This window comes from Oryctolagus cuniculus, chromosome 13, assembly GCF_964237555.1.
Source record: "Oryctolagus cuniculus chromosome 13, mOryCun1.1, whole genome shotgun sequence".
Taxonomy (NCBI): Eukaryota; Metazoa; Chordata; class Mammalia; order Lagomorpha; family Leporidae; genus Oryctolagus; species Oryctolagus cuniculus.
Genome location: NC_091444.1, coordinates 47168474 through 47186532, shown reverse-complemented (window position 1 = coordinate 47186532; position 18059 = coordinate 47168474). Strand labels below are relative to the sequence as shown.

The window sequence follows — 18059 nt, the reverse complement described above, 5'->3', positions numbered from 1 at the left end:
CGGCTCTCTCGGGGGCTGCACAGGTGTTCCCCTTAGATGTTCCCCTTAGATGTTCCTGGTGCATGCCGTCTCTCTCCTCCTTTATAGTCCTCCTCCGCCAATCCTAACTCGGCTGCCCACACGCCGAGTACGCTGCTCTCCTCCAATCAGGAGTAGGTCCTACAGTTTATTGGTTGAACTGGAGGCAGCTGCGTAGAAGCTGTTTTCTCCTCTCCCAGCGCCATATTGTGGGAGAGCAGATGCATAGAATAAGTCTTAATTCCAGTAACAATATAGTCCGAGTTGCTCCCCACAGTGGGAGAGCAGATGCATAGAATAAGTCTTAATTCCAGTAACAGTATAGTCCGAGTTGCTCCCCACAGGCTCTCTATTGTGGTGAGGATAAATAATACTATGGACATTGGCTAATAGTTATGTGAAATTACTAATATCTTTTTTTTCCTTCCATTTGATCAGATTTCCTATAGGAAAGATATTCAGGATACCCACACATACAGTGCAGAACTTGACAGACCGGATATCAAGATGGCAACTCAGATCTCCAGGATCGTAAGCAATGTAATTTGTCTTTCTTCATCTCCAGCAGAAATGATTTCTTCTTTTTGCAGGAGACAAAGTACAGCTTTGGTAGCTGTGCAGTTAATTTAATTAGTATATTTTATCTGCATTAATGACATCTCTGTTTTTTCCCCTGAACTTCCCATTTGACTAAATTATTCAGTGTTGTACAGAAGCCGCCCAAACGTGGACTTGACTGTGGCTAGCGTTAACATAATTTTAAGGAAATATGTACTATTTGGGTGTGAGATCACATTCGCACATCTCAGCCTGAGAGTCATGATGGTTAGTCATCTGGTTCCCTTTGATCACTCATCCTATCCTGTTCCCAAGAATTTTGCTTAGCTGTTCTCACCGTGTGTTGTGTAGATTTTCCTCTGTCAACCACTACTTCTGTACATTTGCAGCATAGTATGACTGTTTTGAAATCTTCCCTAAGATACTTTCTTAGTTAATTCTATTTAACTTAAATATACTCAAAACCCTGGCTAAAAATCATGTTTTAGCTTGAACCAAATATTTGAATAACAGGATAACTATACCTTAGAAATCAAATCAGTAATTAATAAATTCAACTACATGTTAATCAAAGATAGACCAGTTCCTGAAAATAAATAAAACCATAAAGCTATCTATTTGAAGGAGGTGGAATTTCAGTTATCTATAAATTTCCCCTATTTTTTTCAGTACTTATGCATAAATACAAGGGTAATTATGACTGGATACTTTGACTTAGTCATTATTTTATTACAAAAAGTTGTTGAATTCATTTAGATAACAGTATAACAGAAGTCAATCCCTGCTTTAGTCATCGACGTTTTAGTATTTGATATATTGTAAAGATAGATTTTAGTGAGATGATGATCTCTTATATTTTATTTTGAGCTGATGTCAATGTAATCCTCCATTGTTAAGTGAAAATATTTAACCTTCCTCTTGTTTATTCGTTTTAGGCAGAATATAAGAAAGGGCAAGGTGTAATGCATAAAGAGCCTATGGTGATGGGAAGAGCAGACTTCCGGCACGCTGTGGAAGCCTCCAAACTTTCTAGTCAAGTAAGACTGTGCAGATGGCTCTGCAATGACTGTGTTCATAGATTTTGTTCCTAGTGACACAGGAAAATATTTCATGTTAGATAATGTCTTTAATGGCAAGAATAAACAGAGATAATGTTTCTGAAATGATTTCAGAGAAGATTGTCATAATAACAAATTTCAATGAGAGGAAAAATTTAATCTAATTTATTAGATTTATTTTCTCCAGTCTCAAATCTGAACCTTTTTTAGTGAGTGAATTTGGCCATGTTGTCACATTTCCCAGAATTTCAAAAATCAGCAATAATCACACTAAATGATTATATTTCTAGGTACCATACATACACATGCACACAGTTTTTAACTTGGTAATTATTTTTCCAATTTTCAAATGCTTTAATTTAATACAAAATTAAAAAGAGGTGATAAAAACAAAGAGAACTTTAAATTTTTACTGAAGAGTATAAAATACAGTTCAAATAAGTTTGAAGACCTGCCGTGTTCTTGGCTGAAGCTCTCAATAGATAAAAATTTCAATTCTCAGAATTGTTGTGTAAATATCAAGCAATTTCAGTTAGAATCCAGCAGATTTTTTAAAAATATGGATAAAATGATTTTTTGGTTTGTGTGGAGAGGAATTGCCTTGAAAGGTATGGAAATGAAAATCAGTTAAGTGAAGAGTTACCAGTAAGTAACAGAAAACAAATGAAATTAAATCAATACAGGATTGGTATCAAGAGAGATAAAATAATCAGTAGGATAGACTAGGGAGTTCTGAAATGCGTTCAAATATGTATAAGCATTTAGTATATGATAAGTGTTGACTCAGCTGAGTGAGAAAAGGTTGGATTAGTTAGTGAATGGTACCAACATAACTGGCAATCCATCATAATAAAATTGGGCCTGAATATTGAACCATATTAGAAAAATAAATTCCATGTGAGTTAGAGATGAGACTATAAACAATAAAATCACCTTAAAATCTTAAAAAGGACATTCAGAAGACTTTATGTATCACATAGGAATAACAGAATTGTTCTTAAATGAGACCAGAGATCCAGAGATGTGGAAGAAGAGTTAGGCGTGCTGACTATATAAAAATGAAAAACTCTTTCAATGGAGAAGCTAGCACCTGCAGAATCACCAGCAATGCTATCCAACAGTAATTGTACATCTCTAGTGTTTTCAGCTTTGAAAATATCCATTCCTCAAGTTACAAAAGTCTTAATTGCTTTACATTTTAAAGTAGAGAGATGGAAATGATGAAAGGTGTAAAATCTGCCTGAGGAACATAAAGTAAGACCTGAGCATGTGAAAGAGTGTACTATGCTTTTGTCTTAGTACTCAATATCATAAAAATGTTAATTCTTCAAAAGTTGATTTTTAAGCTCCTTTTCAAAAAAAAAATAAACCATATTTCATGCACTTCCAACTAGAATCTAAACAGCCTTTTTTTTTTTTCCAAAGATTTATTTATTTATTTGAAAGTCAGAGTTACACAGAGAGAGAAGGAGAGGCAGAGGGAGAGAGGGCTCTTTCCTCTGCTGCTTCACTTCCCAGTTGGCTGCAATGGCCAAAGCTGGGCTGATCTAAAGCCAGGAGCCAGGAGCTTCTTCTGGGTCTCCCACGCCGGTGCAGAGGCCCAAAGCCTTGCGCCATCTTCTACTGCTTTCCCAGGCCACAGCAGAGAGCTGGATCAGAAGTGGAGCAGCTGGAACTCAAACCAGTGCCCATATGGGATGCCGGCACTGCAGGGGGGCGGTTTTACCCACTATGCCACAGTGCTGGCCCCTAAACAGGCTTTTTAAAAGTTTGAATGTGTGGCCAGCGCCACAGCTCACTAAGCTAATCCTCCACCTGCAGCGCTAGCACACCGGGTTCTAGTCCTGGTTGGGGTACCGGATTCTGTCCCGGTTGCCCCTGTTCCAGGCCAGCTCTCTGCTGTGGCCAGGGAGTGCAGTGGAGGATGGCCCAAGTGCTTGGGCCCTGCACCGCATGGGAGACCAGGAGAAGCACCTGGCTCCTGGCTTCAAATTAGCGCGGTGCGCCGGCCGCAGCACGCCGGCCGTGGCAGCCATTGGAGGGTGAACCAACGGCAAAGGAAGACCTTTCTCTTTGTCTCTCTCTCTCACTGTCCACTCTGCCTGTCAAAAAAAAAAAAAAAAAAAAAAGTTTGACTGTGGGGGCTGGTGCTGTGGTGTAGTGGGTAAAGCTACTGGCTGCGGTTGGGTCCCAGCTGCTCTACTTCCAATTTAGCTCTCTGCTGTGGCCTGGGAAAGCAGTGGAAAATGGCCCACGTCCTTGGGCCCCTGCACCCACGTGGGAGACCTGGTAGAGAGGCTCCTGGCTCCTGGCTTCTGACTTCAGATTGGCCCAGCTCAGCCATTGAGGCCATCTGGGGAGTGAACCAGGAGATAGAAGATCTCTCTCTCTCTCTCTTTGCATTTCAAGTAAAAATGAAAGTAGATAAACTAAAAAAAAAAACTTGAAATTGAACTGTTGAATAAATTAAGTTATACAGAGAAAGAAATGTCTGACAATAATTTTCTTTTTTTTTTTTTTTAAAGATTTATTTATTTATTTGAGAGGTGAAGCTACAGACACAGAGAGGCAGAGGCAGGGAGAGAGAAGTCTTCCATCCACTGGTTCACTCCCCAAATGGCTCCAGTGGCTGGAGCTGGGCCAATCCAAAGCCAGGAGCCAGGAGCTTCTTCTAGGTCCCCCACTCAGGTGCAGGGGCCCCAGCACTTGGGCCATTTTCCACTGCTTTCCCAGGCCATTGCAGAGAGCTGGATCAGAAGAGGAACAACCAGGACACGAACCAGCACCCATGTGGGATGCTGGTGCCACAGCACTGACCCTGAGAATAGTTTTCTTTAAAATATAAGAATGTGACTCTTCAAATATTTGGAAAGTATTTGTGATGCATGTGAAGAGAGCATTTTAATATCTCTAATATAAAAGACCAAGAGCCCAGTAGAAAAAGGATCAATTGAGGTGAACAGACACATCACAGAGGAGCAACATAAACCTCTAATAAACACGTTAGAAGATATTCAGATTTATCAGTAGAAGGGGAAATGCCCCAAAAAAGGGAGAGCAAATGTGGTTTATACCTGGCACATCTTGCGCCCTGTTATTTTGTGTTGTGGGTAGATCTGAGTGAGGTTGGTTTGAAGGGACAGAAAACCCCACTCAAGGCAAAGGACCCACATAAAACTCAGGTGGGCATAAGAGTGACAGGATGGAAGTGTGATGGCAGAGGCCGTGAGCCAGGAGAGGCGGGCCTTGAACAGGAAGTTGGGGGGAGCGTAGCTGCTGTGTGGTGGATCCCTTCTGACTCTTGGCCATTACCCGATAGGGTAGGAACAATATGTCCTTTCATCTGCAAGGGAACTTCAACACATTCATGCAGAATGCATAGTAAGAGAATACTGTGCGTGGATTTCAAAAATTTTTACACCAAAATAAACATCCTTTAATTGTGTTTTTTGAGATAGCTTTATACATCTTAATTTTTCCCAACATTTTGTAATAGTAAAATACACACAGCCTAAAACTCACCATCTTAACTATTTTTAAGTGTACAGTTCAGTAGTGACAAATACACTCCCCAGGCTGTGCTACCGTCACCATCATCTGTCTCCAGAAACTCTTTTTTTTGAAACATTTTTTTAAAGATTTATTTTATTTATTTGAAAGAGTTACAGAGAGAGGGAGAGATAGATAGAGGTCTTCCATCTGCTGGTTCAATCCCCAAATGGCCACAGTGGCCGGAGCTGTGCCAATCCGAAGCCAGGAGCCAGGAGCTTCTTCCAAGTCTCCCACTTGGGTGCAGGGGCCCAAGCACTTGGACCATCTTCTACTGCTTTCCCAGGCCATAGCAGAGAGCTGGATCGGAGGAGGAGCAGCTGGGACTAGAACCTGCACCCATATGGAAGGCTGGCATTTCAGGGCAGGGCTTTAAACTGCTACACCACAGTGCCGGCCCCCAGAAACTCTTACATTTCTAAGTAAGAACTTCCCATATTCCACACTACCTGGAATCGTGTGTTGTATAAAAGACGTGGTAGAAAGGCACAGTGACTTCACACTGTAGTCACGGGGATGCAGCTGTGCCATTTCGGTAAAACCTATAGAGTAGATTCCACTTTCAGGGAAGAAACTAGTGATCAGTGACCTTATTGAGCACAGGGCGACACAGGGACAGGTTAACGTGGTGACAGTGCAGAGAAGTCTGGCCTGCTCCAGGCCCACTTGGCTGGTAAAATCTTCATGTCATTCCAGAAACTCAAAGAACTTTAGGGATATGTTTGGGCTTACCGATATCCTTTTTGTTTTAAAATACGTTAATTCATGATAGGACAACAAAAAAGGCTCTTACCTCAAAGGGAGGTATTAAGACATGTCAAAAAAGTTCATGGAGAAATAAAGCTAGAAGAGAAGTTTATTTTAGTATAAAAATATTTTGAAATCCATCTTTTTTGATAATTCACATATTCTGTGAACTTAGGGAGAACTATAGTAACTGTTGAAACTGTCAACTTAAAAAATTCTGAAAGTGATTAATTCATGAACATATTCATATATTCTCGTGTTACCTTTAATTTATCTACATGATGAATGGATTCTTTGCTTAGTTCTATAATCAAGGAAACTCTATGTATTTATAATAATTAGTATTCTAAAATTGAATTTGTTATAGTGATAAGAATAGGTTTTAAATCTAAAAATTACATTACAAATGGCTGTGATCATTTAGGGATATTGTCCTTAAATTGAAAGGGGTATTGACTGGTTTGGAGCATCTCCCATGTTCCCTTCCTGGCAAACACTACCTCCACTAGCCTGCTCACACCCAAGTGCTAGCTTAAATGTCACATCCCTGACCTGCCAGTTTAAATGGTGTCTCTCTCCTCCCCTTTATTCTCTGCTCTGTTTCTTTATAATTTTTGCCAGAATTTGTAATGATTATGTACCTATGAAATTGATGCATACTTTTTTCATACTATGCATTTCCATGAGCTTTCTAAAGATCCCCCATGTGAAAGGATTTCATTTTTTTTGGGCCAAGATAAACATCTTTTAATTCCATTTTCCATGAACCTTTGAAAGTGCCCTTGTATGTGAATGTTTTAAATGTCACCTTCAGTTAGCACACGGCAAATGCAGTGGCGACAGCTTCTGTGCCTTTGATCCACCGCTGTAGAATGGCACACATTAGGCTGCCCATCAGTGTATACAGGCTGATTTAACAAATTTTCTCTCCATCATTAACATTTGGTGCAAAGTCAGAAGGATGTTATTTTGTAAAGAAAATAAGGACAACAATATTTTGTGTGCAATTCAGACTTTAAAAATGTTGATTTTGTGATGAGTTCTATCTAATGTATTCTCTTTGTTGACAACTTTCAATTTAATTTCATCCAAAACTGGAGGGAATTGATGCTTAGATATGCAGCCTCATGTTATGGCTGACTTTTTAAAGATAATTATGATACACTTACTACATTTTCCATTTCTTTTGTAAAGTTTGTCTGTATGGCTAGGATGCAAAGTTTTCATCCAGGGTCTGCTTATGTTTCTGTCTTTGCTGCTCTTGGTAATGTCATAGTGAAGCCCAGTACACCTGGGCTTCCTACCATGGACACACTGCTCTGTGCAGATGCTGTTACGAGGAGGTGATGTAAATTATATCCTCGGAACTTAATAGTCCCAGTGTTTACCCTAATGTGGGCCTCTGGAAGTCCAGTCAAGTTTTCTAAAACTGTTTAGAAAACTCGTAGGACTTAGAGCCTATATACCTATCCTGTATTTTATTTTTAAAAGATGATCATTATCAGGACTACTGGGCATGATGTTCATAAATGTAGATAAAGTCAGTCACGGGGAGTAATTTGTTCATTTGTTTCCAACACAGTTGAACTAGGTGTAAGGGATGACATATGTCTTAAAACAAATGCCCGTTTCTCCTTTTCTCAAATGATCTTAAAACTGGAAGGATGTGTTGTGCTCCATGGTCAGGTAACCAGTTGTGGACAAAGAAAAGCATTGCCTCATGTCTCTGGAGGTGTGAGTGGGAAGGAGGGAGGGGCACACTCAGATGTGTGAACCATAGCTCGAGAACAGGGCAGAATGTGGAGCGTGTGTGTCATTGGCCAGTTCTGCAGATCCCGGTCGATCCCAGTGGAGAGCCTTCGCTGCAGGGTGGTCAGCAGGGAGAGCGTTCAGCTCCTTGAGTGGAGGGTGTTGGTGAATCTGGCTAAGGCGAAGAGTCATTCAAGTGCACATCAGTTAGAGGGTGCTGTGGTTGTTGAGTGGAAACCCTGTAGGGCCCAGGGGTGGGGAACATCCAGCCTGAGAGATCACTGGGTCCGGCCCTGTGAGATCACAGGGCAACTGCAGGTGGGACTTGGAATTCAGTACATCTCCATCAGGCTTATTATTAAGTTGATCATTTTGTATGGCCTGTGAATGAATGACGTTACAAATACCCAAATGACCCCTTGGCAGAAAAACGGTTCCCCACCCTGCTAGGTACTGAAAGGCTAGAAAAGGCGCAGCAATTAAAAGGGGGGTGTTCAAGGGACTAGAGGGGATCGTGGTTAGGAGAGGGCCAGGCAGGGAGTGCTTTTGTTGTGAGCCCAGCTGCTGTGTGAAGTAGTGAAGGGAGCCTGAATTCCTTCCGTTCAGGACAACATCCCTGATTCTAAGATGTAAAATAATTTTAAAAATCAGTGTTTTTTTTGATGGGTCATACTATTACATTAATGTATTAATTCTCACAGATTTTTTTTTTATTTGAAAGGCATTTGACAGGGGAGTGGAGGGAGTGGATCTCGTGCCCACGGGTTCATTCCCCAGAGGCCTACAGCAGCTGGGGCTACAGTAAGCCAAAGCCAGGAGTCAGGAACTCCAATCGGCTCTCCCAAGTACTTGGGCCATCATCTGCTGCCTCCTCAGGTGTATTAGCAGTGGTGCAGCCAGGACTCACACCAGCACTCTGATGTGAGATGTGGGTGTTCTGAGAAGCTGCCTAACCCACTGGTGCCACGATACCCTTCCCTCATGTCAACACTTCAGAATACATTTATAAGGCAAAGTGAACTTGGGAAACTTCTTATCAAATGGAACCACAGCAAAAGAATTACCTCCCGTGAACCATCTTGAAATGTTTCTCAAACACTTGGTCTTACCAGGATTCCACACACACCCCTCCCGGAGGAGGGCCATGCTGTGCACACTCAGTTAAAACCGATGACGTAAGCCTTCCCAGACTGCCTCTCCCCGAGGTTCTGCTGGACGGAGCTGTAAGATATCTGAAGGAAGGTGCAGCTATGAGGATGCTGTGAGAAAACAAAATAGTCTTAGATCTGGAATACTGCTAGAACAGTGTAAGAGACCAAAGCACCTTGCTTTTGGAGTCTGTACAGGCTTTCCTGGCTACAGGATTCAGAGGGTATAGGTATGCAGGGTTTTTTGGTAGAACCAGTAAATATACTCCAAATAGTCATCATATATGTTCACGTATTTCTCTATCATGGAGGTAAAAAATATAGTTTTTACAAAAGTTGGTAATTTTTTTTTGGTTGTCCTAAGAATACTTTAAAAAGCGAAAATAATTTAGAGTGAATATTGGCAACAGTTTTCTGTTGAATAAATTGTGGTGTTAAAGCAGAGAAACTAAAAAAGTGGCATTAAATTGGCCCAGGACATTCTGGAAAATGTGATTCCTAAAAATGATTTTTTAAACAAATGAATGATAGGAAATGATGAGGAAAATAATGATTAGAAACCATGACTGTTGTTAGGAATCATTCCCTTAGGAAAATTCATGTCCAAATTCACCAAATTCTGGAGTCTAGAATCCATTTTCTAAATGTGGTGTCTCTTAAGACATGTGAGGCCTTAGTTTCTAACTGATCATAGATTATAGCAATATCGAAATGGAAACTGACACTTAAAAATCTTGATATTTTAGTGCATAATTCTTGTTAATAGGATTTGAGTTCATGCCTAATTGCATTTATGATCAATGTTCAAGTAGGGTTTTTTTTTAATTTAACATTTCTGCCTAATTAAGCTTTATAGAGAGTGGATAACAAGAAATCTAAACTTGGCTAGTATTCATTTTTAAGGTAGTTTTTATTTGATCTACTTGAAAATCAAATATGTTCCTTTTAATTGAAAATGTAGTGTTTAATGTGACCTATTTTTTTATGACAGATTAAATACAAAGAAAAATTTGATAATGAAATGAAGGACAAGAAGCATCACTACAACCCACTTGAAAGTGCAGCTTTTAGGCAAAGTCAGCTTGCCACCACGCTGGCAAGCAATGTAAGTTGTGATTCAGAGAAAATTATTCTCAATATCTTTTGATTCTTGTTTTCTTAGAATCGACTGTGTTGTAATTACTGATACTTAATGAAGATCATGCAATTTCTACATAATGAGTAGTTGAATACAGTGAAGCACATTTTCCTGAAGTTTTTTTTGAAAAAAATCTATTATCATAATTTACTATTAATGGTTACTGATTAGTAATTAGTTAATAAGCAGAAATAGAATTGAGAATAAAATTATTATGTCTACTCAAGAGTAGACATTTATTACAAAGCTTTGCAGAAAAGAAGTGTGTATTATCACAAATTAGTGGTTAGGACAGCAGTTCACTGAAGTACTTATACCGTGGAAGTGGCCTTGTTGTCGAGAACTACCTGGTACATTGGGTCTATCAGAGAGAAAGTCTGAGAAACTGTCCTTCCAATGGTTTAGTTTCATTTTTCTCTATTTGAGTGCTATGAAGCACTTCATAAGATTTATTTTCCTGTTTCTTAAAAATAAACGATTCATCTTCTAAGAAATGACATTTTAAATTCTTATTCAGAAATAGGAAAAGTGTAAAAGGAATACTGAATACTATTGAAAATTTGATCACTTTGCTGATGTTGAAAATATATAGAATACACCGTCAAGTCTGAAAAGTAAATATCATCCAACTTTGCTTAGTTAGATCATTTAAACCCAACCTATCAGCTCCTCTGGTCACCTGGGGACTTAGTTTATATCTTGCTTTCATTAATGTTCAGAATGATTTATATTTGTTATTTGCTTATTTTGTGTGTTGGGGGGCGTGTACAAAAATAAAGGAAATAGATGAAATATACGTAACGGAGCCCAGAGCACAGGGCGGAATGCTCCAGGTTCAGAATCCTATTGCCTGCATTCAGATCCTGTCCTACCGCATACTAGGCCTTCATCTTTCTGAGTTTCGGTTTCCTCATCCGTGAAATGGGGACGCTTAAATTACCTACCTATTAGAGTTGTGGAGGTTAAGTATTTAGTAGAGACAAATATTTAGAAAAGCATCTGGCACATAGTAAATGCTCAACATTTTTGCTATTTAAACATTTTATTATTATCATTACTTAGACTATATTTCTGAAGCAGTTTAAAAAAAATCTATAGGGCAATGAATGAAAAACGCCAAAAGTTTAATATCACCAAAAAGCACATTTGGAATACTGTAGTAATTTCTACAACAAAATGGCTATTCCATTTATTTTTTGAAACAGAGTTTCCATAAAAATTATTTAGTTCTAGTAACATCACCCTCTCTGAATATGTAAACAACAAAAGAGTTTGTCAAAATACAGCGTTTTTCAGTCCATGGAAAGCGTTTCTTTACTCATTCAGTAGTAAATTAGCACCACCTAGTGGCCACTTGTAATGTCGTCTGTTAATTTGCCACCAGAGAGTACTGCTCTATGATTTGTTAGACATAATGGCAATAATGCAAAAGCATAACATTTTGTTTTCCTAGATGGTATTTTGTTTCCATGTTATTTTCATAGGTGAAGTACAAGAAAGACATTCAAAATATGCACGTTCCAGTTTCAGATCTCCCAAATTTGTTGTTTTTAGACCATGCTCTGAAAGCCAGCAAAATGCTCAGTGGAGTAAGTGGGTTGTCTGAAGGCAACTGTAGATGGCCTGTGGCTCCCGGAAGCCAGTGTGCCTGCGGTGCTCCGGAGCTCACCTGCTTCCTGCCTGTGTGTCACTTCTCCCTGAGAACTCACTCCTTAACCAGCAGTGCTCTGTTTGCATAAATGCCACCCAAGCTGCCGCTTTGCAGATGGGTTCTTTTTAGCTCTTGGTATTGTGAATGCAGCTGCACTTCGAAGTGTGTGACTTTCTTCTTCACCCTTTCTTCGTCTGTCTTAGACTGAAGCCCCTGAAGCTCAGGGTTAGAGTTGTGTGTCTTTTATTTTATTCAGGTGAGACCAGGACGTCTAATGTGCCATCAGCAGCATGAAAAATTTACCTTAACCCCAATTGTGTTTTCTCCAAAAGACATCCATGTGACAGTGACATTGTATTTGAGTCTTGTGCTGCTTCTGTGCTGTCTGTCAAGGCAGCCTGGAGGGCAGAGTGAGTTCATCGTGTCCTGGCAGAAATATTTTGTTTGCTGCCCCTGCAGTCAGTCACCCTTCTGGATGCTGGGTGTCTGGTCCCTGACTTTACCTGTTCTCAGAATGGATGCTCCTGGGCCACGGGTGGCTCCCTTTTGTCCATCACAGGAAACCCCTGAGCTAAAAGTTAACCTCCAGTTATCTCCATGCCTGTTTTACTAACCACTCACTCAAAATGATCCTAACTTATTGAGTATCTACAGACTCCATGGAGAGCACCTGTCTGGCAAAACCTGGGAATAAGTGCAGACACTGGTCTCAGTGCGGGGCGCCCAGAGCCATTGATTGAAAAATCTGTAGTCCACGCTGAGTTCCCAGACGCCTGAACAGTGAGACCCAGCTTCAGTTCCGTTTTAGAAATGTCTTAGCTTTGCTGTACTGAAAATCTTTTCATTATTTTGTGAACATCATTGCCATGGCATCTTTCTTGAAATATATTCTGCATGCATTGGAGGGTGAACCAACAGTAAAGGAAGACCTTTCTCTCTGTCTCTCTCTTTCTCTCTCTCTCACTGTCCACTCTGCCTGTCAAAAATTAAAAAAAAAAAAAGAAAAAAGAAATATATTCTGCATGCAAATAATTCATACGTGCCAAGATTTCTGTTTTTATTTTATTTATTTATTTATTTTTCTAAAGCACCGGTTCTTGGATGAAAAGTAGTACATCATTCTTTCTGGTCTGTTAAGCAAGGAATGGCAGTGAGAGGGACATGGGCGGGCTCAGGATTGACACTCAGGTCCAGGATACTCCGTCATGTCTTCCTGCCATTTCAGTGTTCATCCTTCTGTTCCCTGAGTGTCTCTACTTTCAGCCCATGTTTTTCTCCACAGCCCACAGGCATGCTTCTGAAAGCGATGTGTTTCTGTTCCCTGAGCCCTCTACATTTCTCTGCATTCTGTCTTTGGCATCTAGTTTTCATCATCTCAGTGGGATCTGCCCTTGGCTAGTCTCTCTTCACACTTGGGTTAAATTTCCTAGGAACCTGGGGATTTGTGTGTAGATAAGTGAACAAAACAACCATGGTGGTAATGTTAAAAATTTGGTTAACTGGAAGCCTGTGTGCCACTCATAGGCAATATTTCTTTCAAGAGTGTTGGCCTTAGTTTTATGATAATGGTTACAATTATTTCTCTCAACTCTTCGACAGAGACAAATTAGCAAAGCCACGTGATACCCTTACTTGATGCACCATTTATAAAGTTTAAATCTTTATCCAGGTAATGATTTCTTCTAGATCAGTTTTTTTCTCCATCAAAAAAAAAATGGTGATTCAATGATCACTTTCTGAAAATTGCTTTCAATTTATTTGAGAGGCATGAAGAGGATGGGGAAGAGCTGGTTCATTGCCCAAGTGCCCACCAAGACCTGGGGGCCAAAACCAGCAGCCAGACCTCAGTCTGGGTCTCCCACCTTGGTTGACAGGAACCCCATGATTGAGCCATCACTGCTGCTACTAGGGTCTGCATGAGCAGGAAGCTGGTGTCAGGCGCAGAGCTTGGGCACGACACCCAGACACCTCAGTGTGGGACGCGTGTATCTCGACAGCCAGCCCAACACCCACAATCGGAGACAGAATTTAAGATTCAAGACATTTAGTACTTAGCAGTATCTACTAATTCAATTTGTTCAGTAATACTTTGGCTCAAAGTTATTATATATTAGAATGGCCTTTTAAATTTTTTAATGTAAAGATAGTTCAAATTTTATCTATTTATAAAGGAAACAATTTTATTAAAACATTAAGAGATTGTGCACTAAACATTCTGCCAAAATCAGTTGTCAGTTTGTTATAAACAGCTGGTTTTTTTTTGAAGATTCTTTAAATGTCTTGGTATTCGTCAGAATTCTTTTCATTTCAGTGTGAGTGTGTAGAGTGAAACAAATGGTTATGAGTTGTACAGCCATACTAATTAAAATTTTAAGGCAATATTTTGCTCTGGAAGTGGAACTCTCCTACTTTTCCACCTGTTTCATAATTTTACATAAATTAAAACTCCAATGTGTGTAACTCTGTGTATCTCCCACTAGGAGGCAACAGAGACTAGGATATAGAAAAATAAGCTGGGGCGTTAGAAATTTCTTCTGCAGCTCTTAGTACAAACAGATTTTTTTTGTTATGTTTTGGTTGTTTTTTAAATAGGTATTTCTGAAATTTTTATAACTTGAATGATAATTTTCCTGGGAACAACCTTTCATTGACCTTTCTTAGTGTATATCTGTTACTCCAGACTATATGCTAGGCTTTATTGGTCCTGGATTTTAGCTTAGTAATGGAATTTGTTCTAGCTCCTTACCTTCAAGTCATGATTATCTTAGTGTCTATTATAAAATAACTTCTAATCAAGTTATGAAATCTTCAACTGTGTTATCTTTTGAGGTTTTTGTTTCTGTTTTTTGTTGTTAAATTGGTAGAGGGGTCAGCATTTAGAATTTGTTCTCTTTGGCCAAGATGTGCTAGTGAACAGCCGTGACTTTTCCTCCTCTTTTTCTTCCCTCATTTTGTTCTGGTTACAGTCTGGGGGACACACGTCTTTGCTCTCTGATTGGGAGGATACACTTGATTCTGGGCTCCCCCTGTGGTCCAGGGAGCAGCAGCTCTTGTGTGGCAGGTCTCTGGGACCTCCCACCCCACCCCCTTCACTCCCAGAACTCTGGAGCCTGGCCAGCTCTTTCCTGCTGCCTCTCAAATGCTGCTCATGTGCCCTTCCACTCTGTGTAAGAGTGTCATTTCTCCTGAAACCCATTGCCTAACGAACAACCAGTTTTAGCTCATTGAGTCTCTGCAACCTTGAGTCTCTAGAGCTACTGTTTACCTCTGAAGTATTTTCCAAATAGTGCAGAATAACTCGGTGTCCGGGATAGGAACCATGAGGCAATTTCTGCCTTACTGCTGTTGTATTTGGAGTCCTGCAGTTGCCAAACTTGGCCTTCCAGTCTGTTCCGATCTCTTCCAAATTCACCGTTTTCTCTCTGTGTCTACATATAGGCAGTTTCTACACCTTAAAAATCCAACTGCCTATACTCAGATTCCTCAAATTGTCTCCCAAGCAACTCCTATCCTTTCCTTTGGGAAAAATTAGTCAAATCATTTCTCAGGGAATAGTCTCATATTCCCTGTGACCACAGATCTCTGTGCAGGAGTGTTTTTCTGCCTTGTCTCCAGCTCCCTGTTCCCGTGTTCTTTCCTTCTCTCCCATGGGCACTAGATGTGTCCAGCCAGGGCGCCTCACTTTTATCCTGCCCACTTTGCCACCAGGTCTCCCGTGGCCGCTCCTGCTGTGCAAATACCTTTCACGCTGCGTTAGGGCCCCGGCCTCTCGTACCCTGAGTGTGTCCCATGCTGGTCTCATTGAGCAACCAGAGCTGGCCTAGCTTGCGTGTGTCTGCTGCTCCCAGAGTCGGAGATCGCCATGCCCGCTGGCTACACCCGGGGCCTTGATCACAGCTTTGCAGCTCTTGGTGGCTTGCGTGGTCCAGTTTGCATTCCTAAGTTACGTAATTACTGGAACCAGTCTCTTTTTCCCTAAAGTTTCCTTTCATGTTCTGTATTTCAGCGCGAATATAAAAAGTTTTTTGAGGAAAACAAAGGCATGTATCATTTTGATGCCGAGGCCACCGAACACCTGCACCACAGAGGCACTGCCACCCTCCAGAGCCAGGTATGCACTTGATGGGTGAGCCCCCTCCCCTCCTGCTGGGACCCTCTGCTGACAATGTGCCTTTGCTGAGAGCAGATTCTGAGGCAGCTAATATTGCTTTAGAAAGTCTCCCAACACTATCTTCCCTATGTTTACAAACAGGGGTGAGGAACGTCTGGCCCTGGGGCCTCATTTGGTCTGACCTTGCCAAAGCAATTTTTTTACAGGCTAATTTTTAAGTTGATAATATTGTATGGCCTGCAAATGATGTGATAAATATGCAAATGGCCTTTGGCAAGAAAAATGTTCCCCACCTGTGGTTTACTGGTTCAGGGGAGTTTGACCATATTTCCATATAAACACATTGCATAAAATAATAGCTACTTCACGTAATTCAAAGTCTGGAATACAGGAATTAACTGAATTATGGTCAAATGTCATGCTGGCTTAAGTGTGTTTAGCATGCCGATTTGTTGTTTGGAGGTACAACATTAATTTACCAGTTGCCAGGTTGGCTGTGATGTAGAAATGTTATCAGAAAGGGAAAACGATGCTCCCCCTGTGTTCTACATCAACGTTGCTTCCACCCCTGAAACTCCATCTACCCCCTGAAAAAACTTAAGAAAAGATCTCCCTAATACAACTTTAAAGCTAATATCCATTTTTAAATTCTTGAGTTGAGATAGTTGCAAAACATGTCATTTCTAGCATCTGTTTTGAGAAAATTTTACATCACTCTTTTAAATGAATTCTGTGGAACATGAATTGCTTAATGAGTTCACCTTCACCATCCTTTTACATTAAAAACATATAAAATAGACCCCCTTTAAAGTTTGGATATATGCATTTTTTCTCTTTAAATTATTTTTTTAAAGATTTATTTATTTATTTGAAAGGCAGAGTTAGAGAAAAAGGGAGAGATAGAGGGAGAGAGAGAGAGAGAGAGAGAGAGAGATCTTCCACCTGCTGGTTCACTCCTTAAATGGTTGCAACAACAGGGCAGGATCGGCTGAAGCTGGGAGCCTGGGTCTCCATCCAGGTCTTTGACATGGGTGGCAGGGACCTGAATGCTTGGGCTATCTTCTGCTTTCCCAGCTCATTAACAGGAAGATGGATCATAACTGGAGCAACCAGGTCTTAAGCCAGTTCTCACGTGGGATGCTGGTGGTGCAAGTGGCAGCTTGACCTACTGTACCACAATGCTGGTGCCTAAATTCTTATTTTTGTTTCTTTTTTTTTTTCATAACAGTCTGTCTGTAGTGTATTCTACACTTTCAACATTTTATTGATCATTCTCTCATACTTCTCTGCAGCAAAAATACATCTACAAGTAGACATCTAAAATTCATTATGTAAGATTTATTTATCTGAAAGGCAGAGCATCAGAGAGAGTGAGAGAGACAGAGACAAAGAGAGAAAGAGAGAAAGAGAGAGAGAGAGAGTGAGGTTTTCCATCTGCTGGCTCACTCCACAAATGCCCACATCAACCAGGGCTGGGTCAGGTCGAAGCTAGGGGCCAGGAACTCTATCCATGTCTCCCACGTGAGTGGCAGGAGCCCAAGCACTTGGACCATCTTCCACCGCCTTCCCAGGTTCATCAACAGGAAGCTGAATTGGGAGCAGAGCAGCCAGGAGTCAAATCAGCATTCCGATATGGGATATTGGTGTCCGAAGTGGCAGTTTATCCCACTGCACCACAGCACTGCCACTTATGTGTGGTGCGTTTTAACCACAGAGTTCTAAGTATTGAAAAACCTCTTTTGGGTTGTTTCCATTATCCTCATCATTATTATACAACTTAAATAATTTTATAATGTTCAAGTATAAGAATTTTAATAATGCATTTCTGAATGAGGTGAGTCATAGTAAAAATTTCCGTGAATTTAATTTTAAAAAGATATGTTGTCCCAAAGCCAGCCTCTCTGATAGCTGACATGAGTTTTAGTTTCTGTTTTCAGGAGAGCGAAAGCATTACCCAGGGGAGCGAGTGTTTAGCCTAGTGGTTAAGATGCCCATGCTCCACACTGGAGTACCTGGACTTGATGCCTGGATGTGGCTGCTGACCCCAGCTTCCTGCCAATGCAGACCCTGGTGTGCAGGTTCCTGCCAACCACATAGGAGACCTGGATTTTATTCCCAGCTCCTGGTTTTGGGACTGGCCCTCCTCCAGCTATTGGGCAACTGGGGGGTGAACCAATGGATGGGAAATCCTCCCCCTCCCCAGCCTCTCCCCTATCTGTCCCTCTGCCCTGCAAGTAAATAAATAAAACATCTTAAAAAGGAAAATGTTGCTCATATAAACAGAAATGAGATAAAAATAGACTGTAGTTGAAATAAAGAATTCACAATATGC

The 18059-nt window shown here is 40.7% G+C and overlaps 1 protein-coding gene across 6 annotated transcripts in view; it reads left to right on the top strand.

Moving 5' to 3' along the window:
* NEBL (nebulette) overlaps nt 1-18059 on the top strand; it is a 403673-nt gene that overhangs the window by 321159 nt on the left and 64455 nt on the right. For 3 of the 6 annotated variants that reach the window (XM_051821440.2, XM_002717405.5, XM_070055472.1), the window contains 5 exons: nt 457-558; nt 1512-1613; nt 9819-9932; nt 11450-11554; nt 15623-15727. The exons of 2 other annotated variants lie outside the window; for them this stretch is intronic. In XM_051821440.2, coding sequence (XP_051677400.2) covers nt 457-558; nt 1512-1613; nt 9819-9932; nt 11450-11554; nt 15623-15727 — 528 coding nt within the window. The remainder of the gene's footprint in view (nt 1-456; nt 559-1511; nt 1614-9818; nt 9933-11449; nt 11555-15622; nt 15728-18059) is intronic. One more of the 6 variants, XM_008268286.4, reaches the window with a different exon arrangement.